The sequence below is a fragment of the Chironomus tepperi genome, unplaced genomic scaffold, assembly GCF_022539635.2.
Source record: "Chironomus tepperi strain 1889 unplaced genomic scaffold, CSIRO-AGI_Ctep_v1 contig_174, whole genome shotgun sequence".
NCBI classification, from domain to species: Eukaryota; Metazoa; Arthropoda; class Insecta; order Diptera; family Chironomidae; genus Chironomus; species Chironomus tepperi.
In genome coordinates, this window is record NW_027226296.1 from 284,583 (window position 1) to 304,753 (window position 20,171).

A 20,171-nucleotide genomic window follows, 5' to 3' on the forward strand; every position below is an offset into this window, starting at 1 on the left:
TACATAATTAAAGATTGTCCCTTCTGGGAATCAAATGTCATGTTGAATTTACGTCAATATTAGATTCAAGAATCCATTTTCCTATAAAAAGTACCAAAAATAATGCTTGACTCACCGTTATGTCCTTGATTCGTGATTATAACCCAAAAATCAATAGTCTTTTCAGGTCCGAGCTCCTCATAGTCCCACTTCTTTTTAACACGAACAGCTCCATTTGTTTCAACTGTAACCCACGGATTTTCATCGCGTATTTTAAAAGTTTCACGTTCCGTTTCCTTTTCTAATTGAAAAACACTTCGACCTTCTGTATCACCGTCCGATTCAGCAAATTCAATACGTTTTGTTGGTCGTACAGCGCGCGTTACACGACGTTTCTCACGATGATGACCATGTTGCTTGTCGTGAGCTTGTACATGCTGTATATTTATTGCAGCCGCGTCAGGTGGCGCAAATTCAATTAAGACTTTTGCTGGATGAGCACTCGTTAAACTTGGCGTACGTAAATCATGTGCTTCAACTTCCAATAACAATTCATGCTTATCAGGTTCACCAGCAAGCATCAATTCACCGGTTTGTGGTACAATAATGACATAGTTACTTGGTGCTGTCAATTTATATGCAACTTTATCACCATCAGCATCTTTTGCCTGAACTTTTCCAATTTTCGTAAATCTCTCATACGTGACTGTCGCATTACCATCAGCATCAACGGATTTCTTTCCAGCAACAACAAAACGATAATGTGATTCAACAAATTCAGGCCGATTATCGTTGTCATCGAGTATGTGTATTGTAACTTTAGCATCAACTTTATTAATGTTTTCATCATCACTGCCTTCAATTACCAAATTATATTCGCTCTTGGTTTCACGATCCAATGGTTTTGCTGTTACAAGCCAGACGCCAGCACTTTTTGTATCCTTAATTTTAATCTCATCATTAATCTCATTTGTCTTGCTGTTTTGTAGAGCAAATGCACGATTATCATTGCCGCTGACAATTTTATAGATTATTTCCTTTGAAGGCTTAACTGAATTGGCTTGTAGTAATGGAACATTCTTAATCTTTGTACCACGCTTTAAATTCTCCCGGACATCACCGACTGCTTCAAGTAATGAGCCTGGAAAACGTAACATATCCTTACGATCCATAACATGTAACTGTAAATGATGTGTCGTTGTCGATAATGGCGTCTCCTCCAACACAACAAGATGTACAGGACGATTGACTAGTGGCGTTAAATCGGCAGTTGTCATAACCATACCATCCTCTAAGACGGTAAAGAATTTTGAGAATCCCGTCTCTAAAAGTCGATAATTAATCGGCTTTGATGCATATGATGTTAATGATGAATATGGCGAATCAGGTGATGTAAAATTTGCCGTAAATTTCTTAATACTATAACCAGGATATGTATCATGTGGCAATACTAATGATAATACATTATTTGCTGTACCATCAAATGCCTTCTCACGATGATAATGATGGTGATGATGCGATGAATTTTTATTATGAACATTATTGTATGCTAAACATTGATTAAAATTACTGATTAGAAGCACAAAAAATAAACCTAATGCACTGACTATAATCGCATGATGCGATGATTTACGCGATAATCGTTCACTCGATTGCCGCATTTTTACAGCGGCACCGAGGTTATACATTGTCTTAAACAGAAAATTATGCACTAAATTTTTTCTTTTATTTTTCACTATTTTTTAAGCACTTATATGTTCACTATGATTATTATTATTAGTCTTAATTTATGAACATGTAAAACACTCAATTATGTAACTTTTATTATTTCGTTGTATTTTTATTTCACTGACTTATGAATCTCTTGGGGTAGTTCAGCGACGGAGTCTAAATTGAGTCATAACCTGTAACGAGAAAGAAAATACATAAATCGTTAATAAATTGCTATATGTGTATTTATGTCAGAAGCAATAAAAGGCGCGTGAATGAGTAAAATGATGAAAGTATTGGATATTAGGGATATAAGGTGCATATTTGATGGATATTTGCTAAATAATTTAATAATTCCTGATGTTAATGTTGAAAATTGAACATTTTAGCTGCTGTTCAGCTAGTTAGAGATGATACGAAGACCACATGCTGGACTTCAATGTCTGCAAGACCCAGCACAGCTTACCCTTGCATCACAGTCAAGTCTAGTAATAGTTAACACTATTTTGCTTAGTTATTAACATTAAAGATGGTTACTGTCGATAGAGACAGCTATGCACTTAGAATTGGCATTAGACAAGCGGTAGCTAGTCCCAGTTTTAAGCTACATGGATCACATTTGATTGTAAGGTCGGCGAAGGCATAAAAATGCACCTTTTGATTGATATTTCCTCTATACAATTCCAAAATCCAAACCTAGCCACAATCCACACCCAAACCGCTCATACCTCAACCCATCCATCCTCCAAAACCTTGCATTTCCTTTTAAAATGTGCGAAAAAGAAATGCCGACAATAAAAGACTTTTTTTCTCGACAATTTATCGCTCAACAATATCAATAAATATGAGAGAACAAATGAACGTTAGCATGAGGACGTAGACAAACACGAAAGTCTGCAATATAATTCATGTACATAGTTTGTATGATGATCTACTTGGTGTGAATTGAAGGTTGATTAAAAAATTATTATTTGATTTATATATCAAGTTAGAATGAAGTGTTTCGGATATTGTTGGATGTAATTTATGGACTTGGTGGTGAGGAAATTGGGTTTAGGATGGGCATGGAGTGGTGTTGGTGGTGCTGATGGTCTTGTTGAGCTGGAAAAATGAGTTGTTGGGCAGTAAATCAGAATTTTAGGACGTAATAATATGTGAGAAATGATATAAGAGTGCTGAAAGTTGCTTAACATCAGAAATTGATAAGATTTGTCCAAAACAGCAGCAAACTGTCGATAAATTCCAGGGAAAACTCTCATTGGTCCTCAAAATGTATGTAATTCAATCAAATAGACACCAAACGTCAATCCAGACAGTATCCTCATCAATTAAACATTTTCAGACTCTTTCCATAATTCCAACAATTTTAAAACATCCAAAAATCCCCCAAAAACCAAAAATCAAAGTCAACGACTGTCCCAGAATCCATTTAATCCGCAAACATTCTATCATAATCTGCCTTAATTTGTGCTATACCGAATTTTATTGCTCATCGACAAAGAAGAATTCTCATCTCCCATGACACTCAACAAAAAGCCGACAACAACTTGAATTTTAATCCATTCATGATTACTAATCCGATGCTAATCTACTATAAAGTCCTCTTTTTATCATATAAATTTTGATCCATTAAATTTCCATAAATCTCTATCTATCGATTTAAATTATCAAAAGCTTTTAGTCGAGGTTTTATTGGGTGTTGGTTCTGTTTTTTTATTTCACGTTCACGTTTGTTTGTTTGTGGTGTTTTTTTTGATGTGAATTGTAAATATTTTGATGACGGTAATGTAGATAAGGTAATTTATTGAATTTTTTTACAATTTAAAATGAATAAAAATTGAGCAAAAAAATTAAATCAGATGGAATTGACGTGAATTTGTCAAAATATTCACAGAATAAGAATTAAAATGCGTCATTTTGAGGTTGGATTTGTTAAGGTATGATGTCGGTTGATTGAGGAGTCGTGGAGGGGAAGTAGGTTCATATTGTTCAATATACAGAAGTACCTAGAGCTCCTAAAATGATTTTCCACACTCTACTGGACAACTTGCTGATAATTCTAGGTATAAGGACAACCAAATACATCCTAACGGCTTACTAGTCGTCTCATCAACTAGATGACGTCTGTATAAGGTCTAATCATCGCTGTAACTAGCAATAACCAGACAAATCAACAATCTGTGTCCTCGCAAGCGATAGTCAGCGATAGAACTGATTTTAGGCGACATCAAAGGGAGTAAACGGATCAAAATTGATCTAAATGGTAAGGAAGCCCACTCGAGACATCATTTGCGATCAACCACCTTCAAATGCTGATCAATTCCATCCATCCTCACTATTTTAAAAGTAAAATTCTGTCGCATAATCCAACAACACTTAATCATGCATGCGCTCAGTATAATTATCGAGAATTGAGAGAAAATTTAAATTTGTTCCATGAATATTTTTCCTATTACATTTACATAACCGCATCAGATACTTCAAAGAGACACCAGAATGGAGATGAAAGTGACAAAAAAATTCAGTATTTCTGTATTTTAATAATTTACTGTGCCATAACTTCTTTTTTTCTCTCTTATTTCATGAGCCGACGATACATGTATTTAAAATTAAAATTGAAATTGGCTATAAATATTTGCGATGTGTCTGATCGTTTAGCGCTTTAAAAAATGCAGGACATTAAATGAAATGAGAATTGTGAAAATTTATTTCAATATGACAACATTATAAACTTCCACATTTTCAGCCAATAACATTCCATTGCCAATTTGATTTATCTTTTATTTATTTATTTTGAAGCAACGGGCTCAGCATAACAATAATAACGACAAGCGTAAAAAATTCATCACACAAAAGAGATGAAAAAAATTATTTAAACAAGAAATATTCAACAAAAAACATCGCAACTGGAGGGTTGGAGGAGATGCGAGGGGTTGGGACTCTTGTTTGGCAACTGAAAATCAAAATTTAAAGGATTAAGATCAAATTTTGAACAACAAAAATTAAGTTTGAAATTTTAAGATCAAATTTTGAAATTTGTACATAAAATTTTGAGTTTCAAGATCAAATTTGGAATTTTAGGATCAAATTTTCAACTTTGTAGATTAAATTTTGAACTTTGTAGATCAAATATTGAACTTTGTAGATCAAATTTTGAATTTTAAGATCAAATTTTGAACTTTGTAGATCAAATTTTGAATTTTAAGATCAAATATTGAACTTTGTAGATCAAATTTTGAATTTTAAGATCAAACATTGAAATTTGTAGATCAAATTTTGAATTTCAAGATCAAACTTTGAACTTTGTAGATTGTATTTCGAATTTTGACTCAAATATTCAATTTAACCAGAGTCACAAACCCCTTCAAACCAATAACCGCGCACAATAGAGGCTTTTTATACCGACTCGCAGCATGCGGTGTGCTATGCATTAATAGCCTGCCATCGTTTAAATGGACACAACAGAATATATGGGAAAAACATTCAATTAGACACTTTAGGCTCAAGTCAAGATAGCGAGAAACAAGATTATTAATTGCCAAACACCTAATTATCATGCATTCACGATTAATAAATTCATTTAATTAAGAAATAGATAGATAGGCATGATCATTAGATCAAATAGCTGTTATTTTCATAAATTATGCATCTTTAAATGACCTAAGCAATTTGTTAATTAATTAATATGAAATTTCATTTATCAAAATTGATCGACAGTCCATGCGAGTAGCATAAAATTCCTCAAAAAATACAAAAATCAAAAATTCCAGCTTGAAAAATTTCCAATAAAATATTTAAAGACATTTTTATGTCTTAAGCTTCTTTAACCTCAGCAAATTTATGTATACGATTTTGACACGGTTGTTGCGGGACATAAACATCATTTACTATTAAGCTGATAGAGTCATTATTATTATTATTATTATTGCTATTATGAGAAAATGTATAATATGAGTGTGCATGATTTCATTCCATTGACTTGAGTGTCGCCTGCGGCGAATAGCATGATTATTTACGTTGATGTCTCTCATAACACCACATTTGCCATCCGAGTATGATTTTTCTTATTTCTTATTTTTTTTCGACGAAATTTGATTCCATCAACAAAATTGTATAAAATAATAATCGGACATGTCATAATTATTTAAAAGATTTTCTATTCATATTATTTATTTCATTTCTATTGCGATGATGAGGTCTTCTGGTGAGTCATAGATTTTTGTTTGTGGTTCTAGCTGGTTTTTGGGAGTTGTTTGATTATTTGGAGACTTGGCAGAGGTGTATCAAGGATGGAGGCTTGGGAGTCGACCTCCTTATCCCCTTAAACCAAGTCAACTAGGTTTGAGTCTAGTAGATTGAACTCAAGTCGACTTCAAGTGAGTCAACTCAAGTCAGCTTCAATTGTGAGCTCTCCTCTGGACTACTAACTCCACCAAACAATCTAGTCCCACCAACATTAACTACAACTCCCTAAAATAACCCAAAAAATTATAAAAATTCCAAATAAATTAAATTCCAATTCAAAATTGCACTCAATTTTCAATAGAAAAATTCATAGATAATTAAATATGAAAATTGTTTTTCAATAATTATTATTGGTTCATTAACTACAGTTGGAATCTATCATAAATTTAATATGTATATGCATTGTATTAATCGCCCTATTTACGATCTCTGAATATTGTTTCACATAAATTAAAATTAACTTAAATTAAAATATATTTGACTAAATTAAAATTTGAATTCTCGTCAAAGGGGTGATTCACAAATTAGGTAATGCTCTTGGGGATTGAGTCCAGGCCCTGGTCGACAGTTTGTCATGGCTCGAAACTCGAATTATAAAATTACTTTTAATTGACATTCTATTACGGAATTGGCCGGATCATGATGTAAATTCCTCACGTTACGTAATAGCTGAACAGCCCCCCAAAATTCACACTTCAATATTCATTTGAATTCCACACTAATGAGAATAATGAAGTTTCTCATTTTGCCTTCAAATGATTAATTTGAATTAAATTAAACCCAAAAACAGCTAATTCCTGTTATTCTTCATATTAGTCATTTATCAAAAAGTTAATCCTAGAAAAATCCGACTAATTTAGATTCATTCCCAAGAAATATGCTGACAACTTGTGAATTTGTTGCTTCCATAAACTCAATTTAATTCTGATCTCAATTTTCATCTTTCATAAATGTCTGACTAAATTACCAAACTAATAGTTAGTTCCAGTTAGAACATTTAAACAGCAATAAACATTAACACATGTTATATCCACTTGCAATATGTTAATATATCCAACAAAATAGTCTTCATCATCGCAGATATTGAAGATGAAAAATTACTTAAATTCTCGCTTTTAAATGGCTAAATTATACCAAATGTTTTAATTCCTTTACGGCATCTTCTTTCCATCTTGTGTCAGAAAATTGAAATTGGATACGAGAATGAATCATTTTTATTCAAGACATTACGGACACAAAATTTAATTATCGTCGATAGTATCAAAATATTTGACAAGAAATTACGTGATTGATGTTATTTGATGTGATACATTTTTGAGGGATGTGGGAGGGAAAGTCAAGATATGATCGAGATTGGACTAAATTGCGGGTATTAAAGACTAATGTAGAATTTGGATGGAGAGGTTGTATTTGACTAATTTGGATTGAGTTCCAGTCGGGTCTTAGGGCTCTTGATTGGCACATATTGAAATGTTGACAACAAGCCATTGTGCTGTTCGAATCTACAATTAATAGTGGAATCAGAATCAATTCTTTGATAAAATTGCTCCTTATACCTTAAAAAGGCAGGATGTGAATCGCATTTCAATTTCAAATGGTTCTGAAAAGGACAGGATCGGTGTTACAATATCTAGGTACCGAAGTACCAAACCATACTGCCATCGAGCCACTCCCGACTCACCGAAAACAGAGATCGACCTCAATTGCATCGCTTAAATCTCCATCCATTTGTTAATTGCCAATTTAAAAAGCAGTTCCACCGAAAAAATCACTAAATCAGTCCCAAATTGATGAACAAAATCTTCCAAAAAATTACAGTGTACAGCATAATTAACATGTTCCGACCAGAGAAATATTTATTGCTTTTTAAGTGGCACTCTTTCAACTATCCAGCGACTCTTGATTGAAAAATACACACAATCAAGATATAAAATATGATATCGCAATCGAATCTTTTGCTGCTTTCAAAGACATTCTCCATTTAGCCTTAATGTATTAATTTTCTTCATTGACTCGCACTCACAGTTAATTCTCAAACTATAAAAGACATTTTAATGTCAACAAATTGCAGCTTCATATTTTCTTTCTATCATAATAAATCATTCATCATACGATACATTTCAATTATGACTGTAGACACTTGTGAGAGAGCAGAAATGGAATTTAGATAGCGAAAGAGATAGAGGAAATGTAATGGAATAACTAAAACACTTCAATATGTGCGTAAAGTATCAAATTTCTTTACAAATGTTTCATTTATGAGCGTCGAGGCATAAAATTCATGTCTTTTTGGTCTAGTTCTTCTTGATAGAATTTTTGGAAATGTTTTATTTGCTGTTTTTAGGGAATTATGTGTTACTGGATCTTAGTTATGTGTGGTAAAAAATATTTGAAAATTTTCCTGTAAATGACGTAATAAGCAAGTGAGTTTAGCTCCAAATTAGCATTAAAAATGACTTTACGCTGGCCTGGCTCTGGGCTAACTCAAAAATTGATGATTCCTTCAAGAATTTGACTTCAGGCTAGCTTGAATTTGACTTGATGTGACACTGGACAATCCTAGAGTCACTCTAGAGTCTAAAATCCATCAACCAACTTCTATTAATCGAGTTTTGCTTGACCATACCTCTGAGAATCTCTAAAGTCACTAGCAACTCACATCAAATATTCAATTACACAATAATCAAGTCATCAACTGGAATTAAAATTCTCTACATTCAATATTACAATGGATTGAATTGCATTACAACAGAAAACTATACAGTCGATTATTAATATTCCATTCGTAAACTATTGAAAGATTAATTGCATCCACATTACCATTGTCAGGCTGTATATTTCTCTCGATGAGAACGAGACAGAGATGAAGAATTTTATATTAATTATTATTAATTATGTCTCTTTTTCTCTCCTGAGCTTAAGAAAATTATTTAATAATAATGAAGCGATACCTTCCGTTGTGTCTACATTACATTTCACTTCATCAGCGACTTAATGAATTTTTATATCCATTATTTCGAGTATGAATAGAGAATTCCCATAATTATTTTGTGCTGGTTATATTCAAATTGATATAATCCCTCGACGTCAGTTCTACATCACTGATGATGATCCAAAAATGATGATGATGATGGCAGTAGCTAGCTGTGGCATTAACACATCTTTCAAATCATATTTTTTGTGTGCCTGTGTCTGACTATAGAAATCTAAATCACTACTTCTGTCAATCCATTTATCACATGCTGAAGATCTACGAGGAATGAACTTCTTTTTTTGTGTGTGTTCCCGTTAGTGACTTTTCGGTTTTGTAATAAAAATCCATTAATGTTAACATAAAAAACTATTAACTGTCAATTAGACGACTCATCTCTTTTTTTGTTTTATTCGGGATTTTAGGGGTATGGGATTGAGATTGTGTTAGTAGAGTTTGGTGGATTTTGTGGATTGATTCTTTGAATAATGAGGCATCAACTTTGGAACTTGTTTAGTTGCTTGGAATGATGTAGGACTGGAATATTACTTGCAGTTTCTATAAAGTTTATATGGAGTCGAATCTACCTCACATTTCGTTATAAATTCTGGGTTAATCTTGAGTTTGAAGTTCAGGATTACGAATTTTCGAGTCTAGTAGAGTCCGAAACTGCGAGAGCTGCCAACTCTGTTTGAGAATAGCTTGGCTTTTTCGTAGCATCTTACTTAGCCGTATTCCGAATGCACTCTTCGTTAGCTCTGAGTAGTATCGGCCAAAAATCCGACTCCAGAACAGCATGATTGTGAATTCAGGCTTGATTCAATCAAATCATGCGTCAGGCTTGATTAAGTCACTTTGGGGCTGGATGATCGGACATTTCTACTTCATTTGCTTTCCGAGATTAAGTCACTTCAGTACAGAAATCAATTTAATTAATTTGAAGTCAAAAATTGGAACAGAAGTGCATTGGAAGCCTTGAATTTCAGTCACTGATCATCTTCGTCTGTTAACAGAGACACTATAGCATTTGGTATTGGAAATAGGCAAGCACAAACCAACAATTGGGCCAGTTTCGTGCGACATCTGAAGGAAGCCGTGATTTCCATTTGATCTGTCCAACCAGCGAAGTAAACAACCAAGCATCATCTCCGCACATCAATTCCACCGACTACACTCATCTTTAACCCAATTACTTCCAACATCCCTCCATCTAACTTAACTTCTCATCTCCCATCTCATTTAATTAATCAACTAATCATTGACCTTTAAAGTATACCCTTTTTTACTCATCCATTCACTTCCTCAAAGTTCTTTTTAATTGATATAAAAAAAAGAATAATTATTTTTTTTGGGTTGCCGAAAAGACTAAGAAGAGGGAAGTAAAAAAATATTCTGTACTCGATAAATTAAGCTGATTAACTTTATAATAATCGATTCACAACGTCTCTTTTGTTTCGTACATAAAGAAAAAAAAAAATTCAAAATATTTTTTATCTTTAAAAAAATCCCATTAGTTCGATGAGCATTAAAGCCCTTTTAGTGCCATGTCAAATTGTATCCATTAACTCTATCGACGAAATAAATCAATTAAGACGATAGAGAGAGATGGGATAAGTGTTGGTGAATGTGTGTGCGCATCGAGAGAGAATATGAAGAAGAAATGATAGAGGAAAGGAATTGATCGCAATCTATAATTCATGTGTTTACATCTCGCTGGATGATTATGAGTTGAAATATACATGAAGTGAGTTTTAGGTTATGTGTTGGGTTTTATCAATTGTTTGGGTGATTTATTGGATCTAAATTCATGATATTTGTAGTGATACTGGTTTTTAGGGATGTATGTGGTCAATCCTTAATTTTATGGCACATTGTTAGGTTGCCGGATGAATCTCCCATTAATAAAAGTCTTTATGGCACGCAAAAGAACGCAAGGGCGGCCAAAAGATCGACTCAGACTCAATTTGACTCGAATTTTGTATGAAATCGAGCTATTTAGAGTTGAATTCGAGTTCTGAAGCGGACCAACAACTCTTAGACATAGGCACAGCCTATTTCAGATAAAGACAGTTGGTATTGGAAATTGGCAGAAGGCAACCAGCGATAGAACTGAAATTCGAGTCAATATCGAGTTTTGGGAGTGCAAAAGAACTCTTGGATAGAGGCTGCGAATAGAAACAATGCAGCATTTGGTATTGGTAATTGACAGAATGCAGTCAGTGACAGAACCAACTTCATACGCCAACTAAGAGTGACACTCATGGATCTGAGTTGATCTATTCAGCCAAAATACGTAACTAAGCGAGTAAGTCATTCCAAAGTCATATCCAGGGATACACGTAATACTAACGATACCATAGAACCTCATAATCACAAGCATATCAAGCTGGATGGATGTAAAGAAAACAAACATATAAAAAAGAAATTCTTCAAGAACCAACATCCGGTAATGAGAAATCTTTTCGAGAAACGAAATTCTTCTTTCTGTTCTTGATTATATTATTGATTGAAAAATGTGTTACACAATTGAGTTAAGAACGAGAAGAAAATAAGACGAGATGAAGAAAAAATTTTGTGTAAACATTATACTCGAAATTGATGATGCGTAAAATGCTGATTATGGATTTAAATTATGTAAAAAAAGAGCATCTGATGAAATTATACTTTTTTTTTTCAGGAAATTTCATTCGATTGGAGCATTAGACTTGAAAGTTTCGATTACATGATACAAGATTATGTGAAGGATATTGAATTTAAATTGGATGTGGAAAATCGAATTAATTGAGTAGCAAGTTATGTACATTTAAAGATGAGTTGTTAAGGAACTTGAAATTTTTAGTAAATCTTGCGATTTTCTACAGAACTGTCAAGTTAGAACATCATCAGACTATCTTCAAATGTCATTCAGTCCTAAAATAGCATCTTTAACTATCTTTGTGAGTAACAGTGAGTCACAGTGAGTCTGCACGCATGAAAACAAATATCATTCATTAAATGTCAATTCTGGCAAATAGAAATAACAGAAAATCCGGCACTAAAGTGACTTGAATCTGGCCTGAGACTGGATCTCATTGAATCTGGCCTAAGACTAGAGTTATACTGTTCTGGGACCGGATTTTCAGCGATTTCCGTGCCAAGCAATCTTATTGATACATAACCATACAAAATTAGTACAAACCACTTATTCTCAACCATTCTTAAATCATTCATGTCCCAATTTCCCCTTAATTAGAGCTAGTCAAATTAAATACATAGAAAGTACCTAATTATGCATTTGTAAATTTTGTTTATTTATTGTACAAAGACCTGTGATGTTAATTGATTGCCATGAATTAATTATGATAAGGATGTAAAGACGTAATTTGTGAATTTAAAATTAATTGGTCTGCTGCCATGTGAGTAAGAGGATGCTGATGATTTTAGGGGTGTATTCAGGGTGATCCTTATGATCATCATGCTATTGATAGAGGAAACCAGATGTCTCGACATCTATAAATTCTAGACTCAGCGGTAATGCTCAAAATATCAACCAAAAATGACCAAAAATCCGACTTCGGGCAGACATGACTCTGGATTGAAGCGAAAGTTATAAAATACTAGCCTGTACCGGCAACACACTGACCTGGTGTCGAGTTTTAGTCCAATTCTACGCCATCCCCTTTCCAAGTCAACAATCCATCCACACCGTTCCCAACATTTCCCCATTAAACAACCCCAACCAAAAAATTTAACAATCCCCACGATTTGCTGACATAATTAATTTTTATGACCATAACTCAAGGTGTGTTTAGTTCCGTAGTCATCAATAAAATCTTATTACCATTCTCCATCATTTTGTCAGTGAGACAATAAGAAGTTCACAGGTCAACATTCTACGACAATAGAACAGGGCGAAAATACATATTGATCGAAGCCACGCAATGACAAAAAAGGCACAAAAAATATTTTTCAATGCATAGTCGTAGGATTCTTTATGATCGTCATCAACATAAATATTAATTATAATTCCATTTCGAAAAATATGCTGATTGAGACCCACCCTTAACCTTATTGCTTTTTCATATCTTCTCCTATGGTGTGTTAGTGCTCTCCGTTATTTATGGACACCTTCATTTTTGGAAGTGAAATTGGAATTTTGAGTTATTTTTGTTGAGGGCGGGAATTCAAAAATTTTAGAATTTTTTGTCTGTCCTAGAGCTAAATATGCACAGCATATAGACTCAAAACTTACTCATCATAACATCGTTAATAATGCATGAAAATATGAACGAGTTGATTAATTAAATTAGACGTTCTGTACATCAAAAAAAGAAGAATTTATCAACTAAATTATAGAGCTTCATAGGGGTGAAAAGTAAGCAGTAATTCAAGGAGTTTTACTTCCTCTAATGCAGGTAGAAATGACTCGTAAGAAATTTTAAAACCAGCATAATAATATATTTCTTAATCTTGGATACAACTGATTGAAAACTTTTGTGTGGATAACCTAATAAATATTAATTAACTGTCTATGATTTGGTATACTTATGCATGAGGAAGCACTCCACGTGAGGGATTAACTGTTTGAAATACTTTACATGATAATTATTTTTGAAATGAGGTAGTTGTTGGATGTGAGATTGAAATTTCAGTTTCATAATGTTTCAATTGAGTTGGAACTTGACTGAAAATGGAGCATAGTTGGTTTACTGCTCATATGCTGACCAGACGTTCTCCCGAACAGACAAGGAGCATGAACATTATTATTCACACAAAATTGAGCATGTTTAATTATATTGACCGAGTATACTCATGTATAGGCTCACTCAGGTGAGATTCTCACTGTCTGTTAGAGTCAATTTGTATATTCTACAATATCCAAGAGATTGAGGCTTAAAACAAGACTATTTTCAAGTCTAGTTCGGCAAACATGCATTAAAATGTTGTCAAAACATTCGCGAACAATGATATTGATGGATATTGAGAAGCAACTGAAGCTTGTCTCATTAGTAACTTTTAAATGACTTCTAACTGACTTCCATTGCTAATTAGCACCGTTTAGTTATAACTATACTATCATCTTGACTGCCGTATGGTCATAATTTCAACATGTGTCGATCGGATAAGAATTAATTTACCAGAAGGTAAATCACAAAGGTTCAACCCAATATTCCTTAATCTTCTTTTGTTGACCTCTTCTAAATAGTAAAAATAAAGTAAAAAGTAAATAAAATTGAATCCGGCACCAAGACAGCGTCACTTCGGACTTTAGCTGGATTCTTTGATCAACTAACCGATTTATGCTATTTAGGTCCTCAATCAATGCTTCCAAAACCAGTATTCTGGTCTTTTACTTCACAATTCACATAAATCCCTAACAGACTGAGAACATTGTCAAAAAGTGCAGTAATGCCATCAGTATCCAAATGAACCTATGTACGCATGTGTATATGCTCCTTTGTCTGTTATGACAACCATTCAAAACTTTTCTCCAATTTCCAAAACATAATCACAAACGTTTATTTCCACATATCATATTTATCCAGTAAAAATAACAAAAAAGAGCGGAAAAATGCATTCAATACAAAAACAAAATTTCACGGTGTTGAAGTCTCATGCAACAACCCTACTTAATACCCATTTATTTCCCTATTCCAACTGCCTACTAATATAATAAATAATATTTTCTAAATGCCTCGTTTCTGCAATAATTGATTCGATTTGTTATGCAGCTTAAAATATTCTTTATATCTATTCTGGCTTATTTGACCGAAAATATTTATCTTCAATTTGATTATTTCCATTTCCATAGAACTGGATGGATGCGAACGGAGTTAGAAATGATGAATGATTTATGAGAAATAATTAATTGGCCGAAAGAAGAAAATGAAAATTGGTCATCGACTAAAAATTTCTAAGCAGATATGATGATTATTACATAGTGCTGCTCTCATTCTTGTTTCTATTTCTGATGCCTTTTTTTTAAATCGATACATACTTGCTATGGATGATTATAATGATGATGATGAGGCATTATTGAATAATATTTCATTCTCTCAATTTCTCGAGTTAAGCGGAACATGAGTCCATAATAGCCATCATTTCATAATTGATTTCCGAAACTTTATTAAAAATTTATATTGGACTGTAGATTTGGACAGGGTTGACAATGAGGTATTGGCGGTTTTAATGGGAAGGTAGAATGGGGATTGGGAGTTGTATGAGAGTCTTTAGTGAAAGTTAGGGTTGACAGTCAATTCTGGGAAAGAAAAATAATATTGGAGCACTGTCCTTGGCTCGAATCCACAAGGGAATAGAAGTCCTGGAGCTCCAAAACCCTAATAGGTAAAAAGGCTACTTTTAGGTACCGTAGTGATCTTTCTGAAACATTAAAGTATGCTCTTTGTCTGCTTGAGTGATGAAAGAATGTCAGGTCAACGTGCTAACAGAGAATTCGTGCAAAATAGGTGGAAAAGCCTGCAACAGAGTCAGATGGAAGACATTTTGTGGTAACTTAAGTCCCAAATAGAAGCATGAATAACATTAACCAGTACATAAGCACCTGAGTGATACATAGAGTGACATAACATAGACTGTAACATCAAAATGACGTGACATCTGTGTTTGTCTCAATTTAGAGCCGCTTTACTCGGCAGATATCTTAAAACCATAGTTAAGAACTGAAGGACTGCATTTAATATACGCAGTCCTGCAGGTTTCAGCTGTATCTTATAGTTCGTCCAAGGCTGCAGACCTGCAATTTTTGTCTGTATTCCTGCAATTTTGAACCAACTCTACTCAATACCCCATTCATATATAAGTAGCATCAAGATCACAACTCTGCATCCAAGTAAGGATCATGGCCACAAATAATATTTTTGAGGTGAAAAGGAGAAGCAAAAAAAAAAAAGTAATCGAAATAAACAAATTATTAACGCTTTATTGGTTCTTGTTAATTTTATTCGTTGCCATTTTTTTGTGTGTTTCTTTCATCTTCTTTAATTCTCTTTTTCCTTTTCATTATTTTGGCCCATAACAAGAATGAATAATAACCTATTGAATTTGACTAAAAAGACATTAAAGAACTCACTCATGTGGATTTTTTTTTGGATTTAATTTAATTTATAGAAATTCGGGTCTATTTTTTATGAATTTTTAACAAATTGCTGGATATAATAGGTATTTATTTAATTGTGTGGATTGAAGTGTCTTGTGTGAATTATTGCTGGATGTGTGGCTTGAATTTAGAATTTTATTTCCTGTCTAAAATGATAAATTATCAATTTTTCTTGATAAACTCATTAATTAATATCAAAATTGATACCCGAATATCCAACAAGCCTCTCATGAAACTTAACAAATCCAAATCTGAATGAAAATTGATCTTTCAAAACTTTAGCACAAAAACTTCTCATTTTACCCAAATCAAATTTCATTTCCATATTAATCCAAAAATAGAAAACTTCTTAATTGCTTCAAATATCTCATGAAAAGTTATAATTAAAGCAACTCGAGAACCTGCGCAAAAATGAAACTTTTTGTACCCTCCCCACAGAGGAACAGAACAAAAAAAAATTCAATTTATTTTCAAATCGATCAGCCCATAATAAATATCAACAATCATAGTAAGAAGAATATCGATTATTGTTTTTCATCTCACTGAAAACAAAAGGATGAAGAATTGAGAGTGTGTAGTCATGACAATATGGGAGGATAAATTGCACAAAACAGAAGAAGCAGAACAGTGTTGGGAAACGAGATGGCTTGGGTAGATACTGAGAGTTCCACTGTATTTCTTTGAAGTTCTAGACACTAGACTTGGATCCATACGAGGGTATTTGGGGTTCTGGAATGTAAACTTTATAAAATATTACAGTTTTTGGTTATAAATTGGTCTTTTGGGTCAGAGAACTAGTCAAAGAAAGACATTTTTGTTCAGAAAATCGAGGATTGTGATTTAATTTATTGTCCTAGCTGAATGATGTCTATTTTTGGATACCTAAACTGAATATCAGCTTAGACTAATGGCAAACTACAGCAAATTGCGTCAATTTGAGTAAAGTGATGCTAATGATTGAATAAAATAAAGGAAGCCAAAATCTTACTTTAAATCTGACAAAGTGTCAAGTCTCTATTTTCTTGTGGTATACTCTTAAATGAACAGATAAGAACCGATCTATATGCCAAGAAATGTGCTTTTGAGGATAAAGCTACCTTGTCTGCCAAGCCCCCAAGTCTGAAGGTAAAGACACTCAAAAAGACTAAGGATCGTCAATCGATCAAAGTTATGTCGTGACTCTGACTTGGTGCAAGATCCGGTTTAAGTCCGAATACATGCCAGAGTCACACTGAACTAGTGCTGAATTACAGAACGATTAACCGACTTGTATTACTCAGAATTACAGTATCTGAACGATTAGTCTGGATTTAGGCTTCATGCATACCAACGACACATCCTATTTAGTTATTCACACATTCTGTAAAGCCATAAAACAACACTGACAACCACATATCCACAACAAAAAAAAAAAAAGAAAAAATTATTCACAGACTCATCATCGCAATCATCAAATGCCATCATATAAAAAGGTGATGATAGCTGTATCAAAATAGAGATGAAAAAAAGAGTAAATAACTGAAAGACAGCAGTCATGGCAAAAAAAAAGTATTGAAAGGAAAGAAAAGAGAGAATAAATTTATGGGATGGAAGTGAAAACCACAAAAGGCAGGTAACGATGATGTTTTGGAAAATAGCAATACAATATTGTGTACTTCTCCGATACCTTTTCATTCCAAGCAAATATCTATAGTCCATATAAAGCATGATTCAACAAAAAACCAGACATACACAAAAAAAAAATATGTACATGCATCAGTTAATCCATGAGCATATTTTGTATATGTGTGTTTACACAATGACAATGCAATTTTCAATTGTTTGGACGTAATTCTGTGATCCATGGATTAAAAAAATGAAAAAAATTCTCTTTTTTGTGGAATCCAATGGGAAACATTTTTGAACGTTCAAATGGCACCTTGGAGGTATTTTGTTTTGTGGACTGATTGTTTATCACACAAATTGATGAGATGGAAGAATTTTGATGGGATTTTGGGATGCTTTGAGAAGCTTTGGAGAGTTTTGATGGGAAAATTGGGGGATTTTTGATGGGTTTTTGAATGGTGTTGGGCTGTTTGAGAGATATTGTTGCTGTTAAGTGATAGAGAAATATTTTAGAAATGCTAGATATGGCTGGAAAGGATATCAAGTGGTTTATGTTGTCATTAAGCACTAGCTTCAATTTATTGGAACTTAAACTCGAGTACACAAAAGTTTAAATTAGCAGACAAGTCAACAGAGCTATTTTATATCCGGTCGTTGACTTATTACCCTAATTTTAGACTTAAGTCAATTCATAAAGGGACCTGATGTCTCAAATTTAACAAATTACTGAAATTTAGATTGGATTTTGAACTTTAAATGCAATCACAGCACAACTTAGTTCTATTTATTGAATAATAATGCTGTACTTAGGTTTAAATAATGAACAGCACAATACGTTCGCTAGGATGCTATGTCGATGTGTCTCCAAATTGACGGTATGACGAGAAGTTGCCCTAATGGCTCTTTGATGGCTAATTTCGATCCATTTTTATGCTCAAAAATGCAATAGCCGCATTGTGCAGCTTGGTATTCAATGTAAGCATCAACAATATCCTCAAGACAATCATATTCCAAAGAAAACTTCAAGATATCCTCAAGCATCTTCCCAATAGATTTCCTCAACAAACAAACAATTTAAGTATTAATGTCAAAGAATATTATTTCCAAAACTTGAGTGTGTCATGCATGAAATTTCATAACATAAACATCTACTCAATATATTTACGGATATTAATGCTTGACTACCTGATTAATACACAAACAAAAATTCTCTTCATGATGAGCTAGAAGATGAAATTCAATGAAAAGATGTGCTTAAGAAGGAAATCAATTTAGATTTTCGAGTATCACATTTGAATGAGAACAAGATAAAAAAAAAATCCTTTCATTCAAAATCTATGGATGAATGTAATAAAAACCCCATCGAATTGGATGAAAATTCTATGTAATCTATGGATTCATATTTTGGTTTCATTGTCGGACGGACGTAACTTTGTTGGATTAATTTATTGAACAATAATAATAGATTGATTGGGGAGCTTATATTATGACATAATGGACTTTATTTCTGATGGTTTTTTGGTCTTCTTTGTGGATTTATTGATGTTGGATGGACGAGAGGTAGTCACGACTTTAAGTTGAGGATTTGAGAGTATTTTGCTCATTGTAGAGAGGACTTTGAGTTGTGGATGAGATTTTGATTGGTTTTATAGATATTAAATGGAAAATTAGGTAAATTTCGAGGCATATCCTAGCCTAGCAGGCAACAAGCGTGCTCTACAGAGTAGAACAAGCTGAAGGTCCCGTTCTCGAGTGTGCTCAACTAGTGCATTTATGTTCTTGACATCATGTTCTTCACCCTTAGAATTATAAACTGCAAACTTGACTCTCAGCTTCCTTTTTTGTAGACTAAAGGCAGTAATGCTGTCAAATGAAGAATTTGGAATATACAATAAGCTGTAAATTTGGGTTTTTGCACATTGGTCTAGGAACCTTCACTAATTGACCTACAAAATGGTCAATTGATCCCAAACCGAAGATTTAAACCGAATCCGGCAACTCAGAGTCAATTCCGCCTATAACTAGATTTTCGACCTTTTATCTGACTTGTGCTTTACGGATATGATTATCATTCAGACCAATGAATTGTTCATTTATGGATTTTGACTCGAATTTGACTCGAATTTTGTAAAGAGTCGAATCGACTTGAGTTGATTAGAGTCCACTTTTCCATCCAAAATCCGAGTGGACTTCAAAATCTGGTTACAGGCCTTACCACACCCATCAAACCCATATCCATAAAAAACCCAACATTCTTGCAAAATTAATCTTCATATTGTTTCTTCTTAAAACCAGAAGAAGACACTTTACACCTTTATTCATTACCCAGTCATAATTTATCGTCCATTCTAGCTTCCACCTAATATTCATAATAAATTTTTCATCAACTATAGTTCTAGACAATAACAAAAATTTCTCATCAGCATGTTAAAAGTTGTTAACACCTTAGAATGTCAAAAACTAAATGCTTATAGTCATCATCATTAGCCACTATGTTCGTAACAAATCTCATCAATGAGTGCTGTTTTGGCCAGAAATACTCATGAGATTTGGTAGGCGATTAAT

General features: G+C 33.4%; 1 protein-coding gene across 1 annotated transcript in view; it reads right to left on the reverse strand.

Moving 5' to 3' along the window:
- LOC139089072 (neural-cadherin-like) overlaps positions 1-20,171 on the reverse strand; it is an 89,716-nt gene that overhangs the window by 3,366 nt on the left and 66,179 nt on the right. Inside the window, exon 3 of the mRNA XM_070638501.1 lies at positions 116-1,883. Coding sequence (XP_070494602.1) covers positions 116-1,667 — 1,552 coding nt within the window. The 5' untranslated portion in view covers positions 1,668-1,883. The remainder of the gene's footprint in view (positions 1-115; positions 1,884-20,171) is intronic.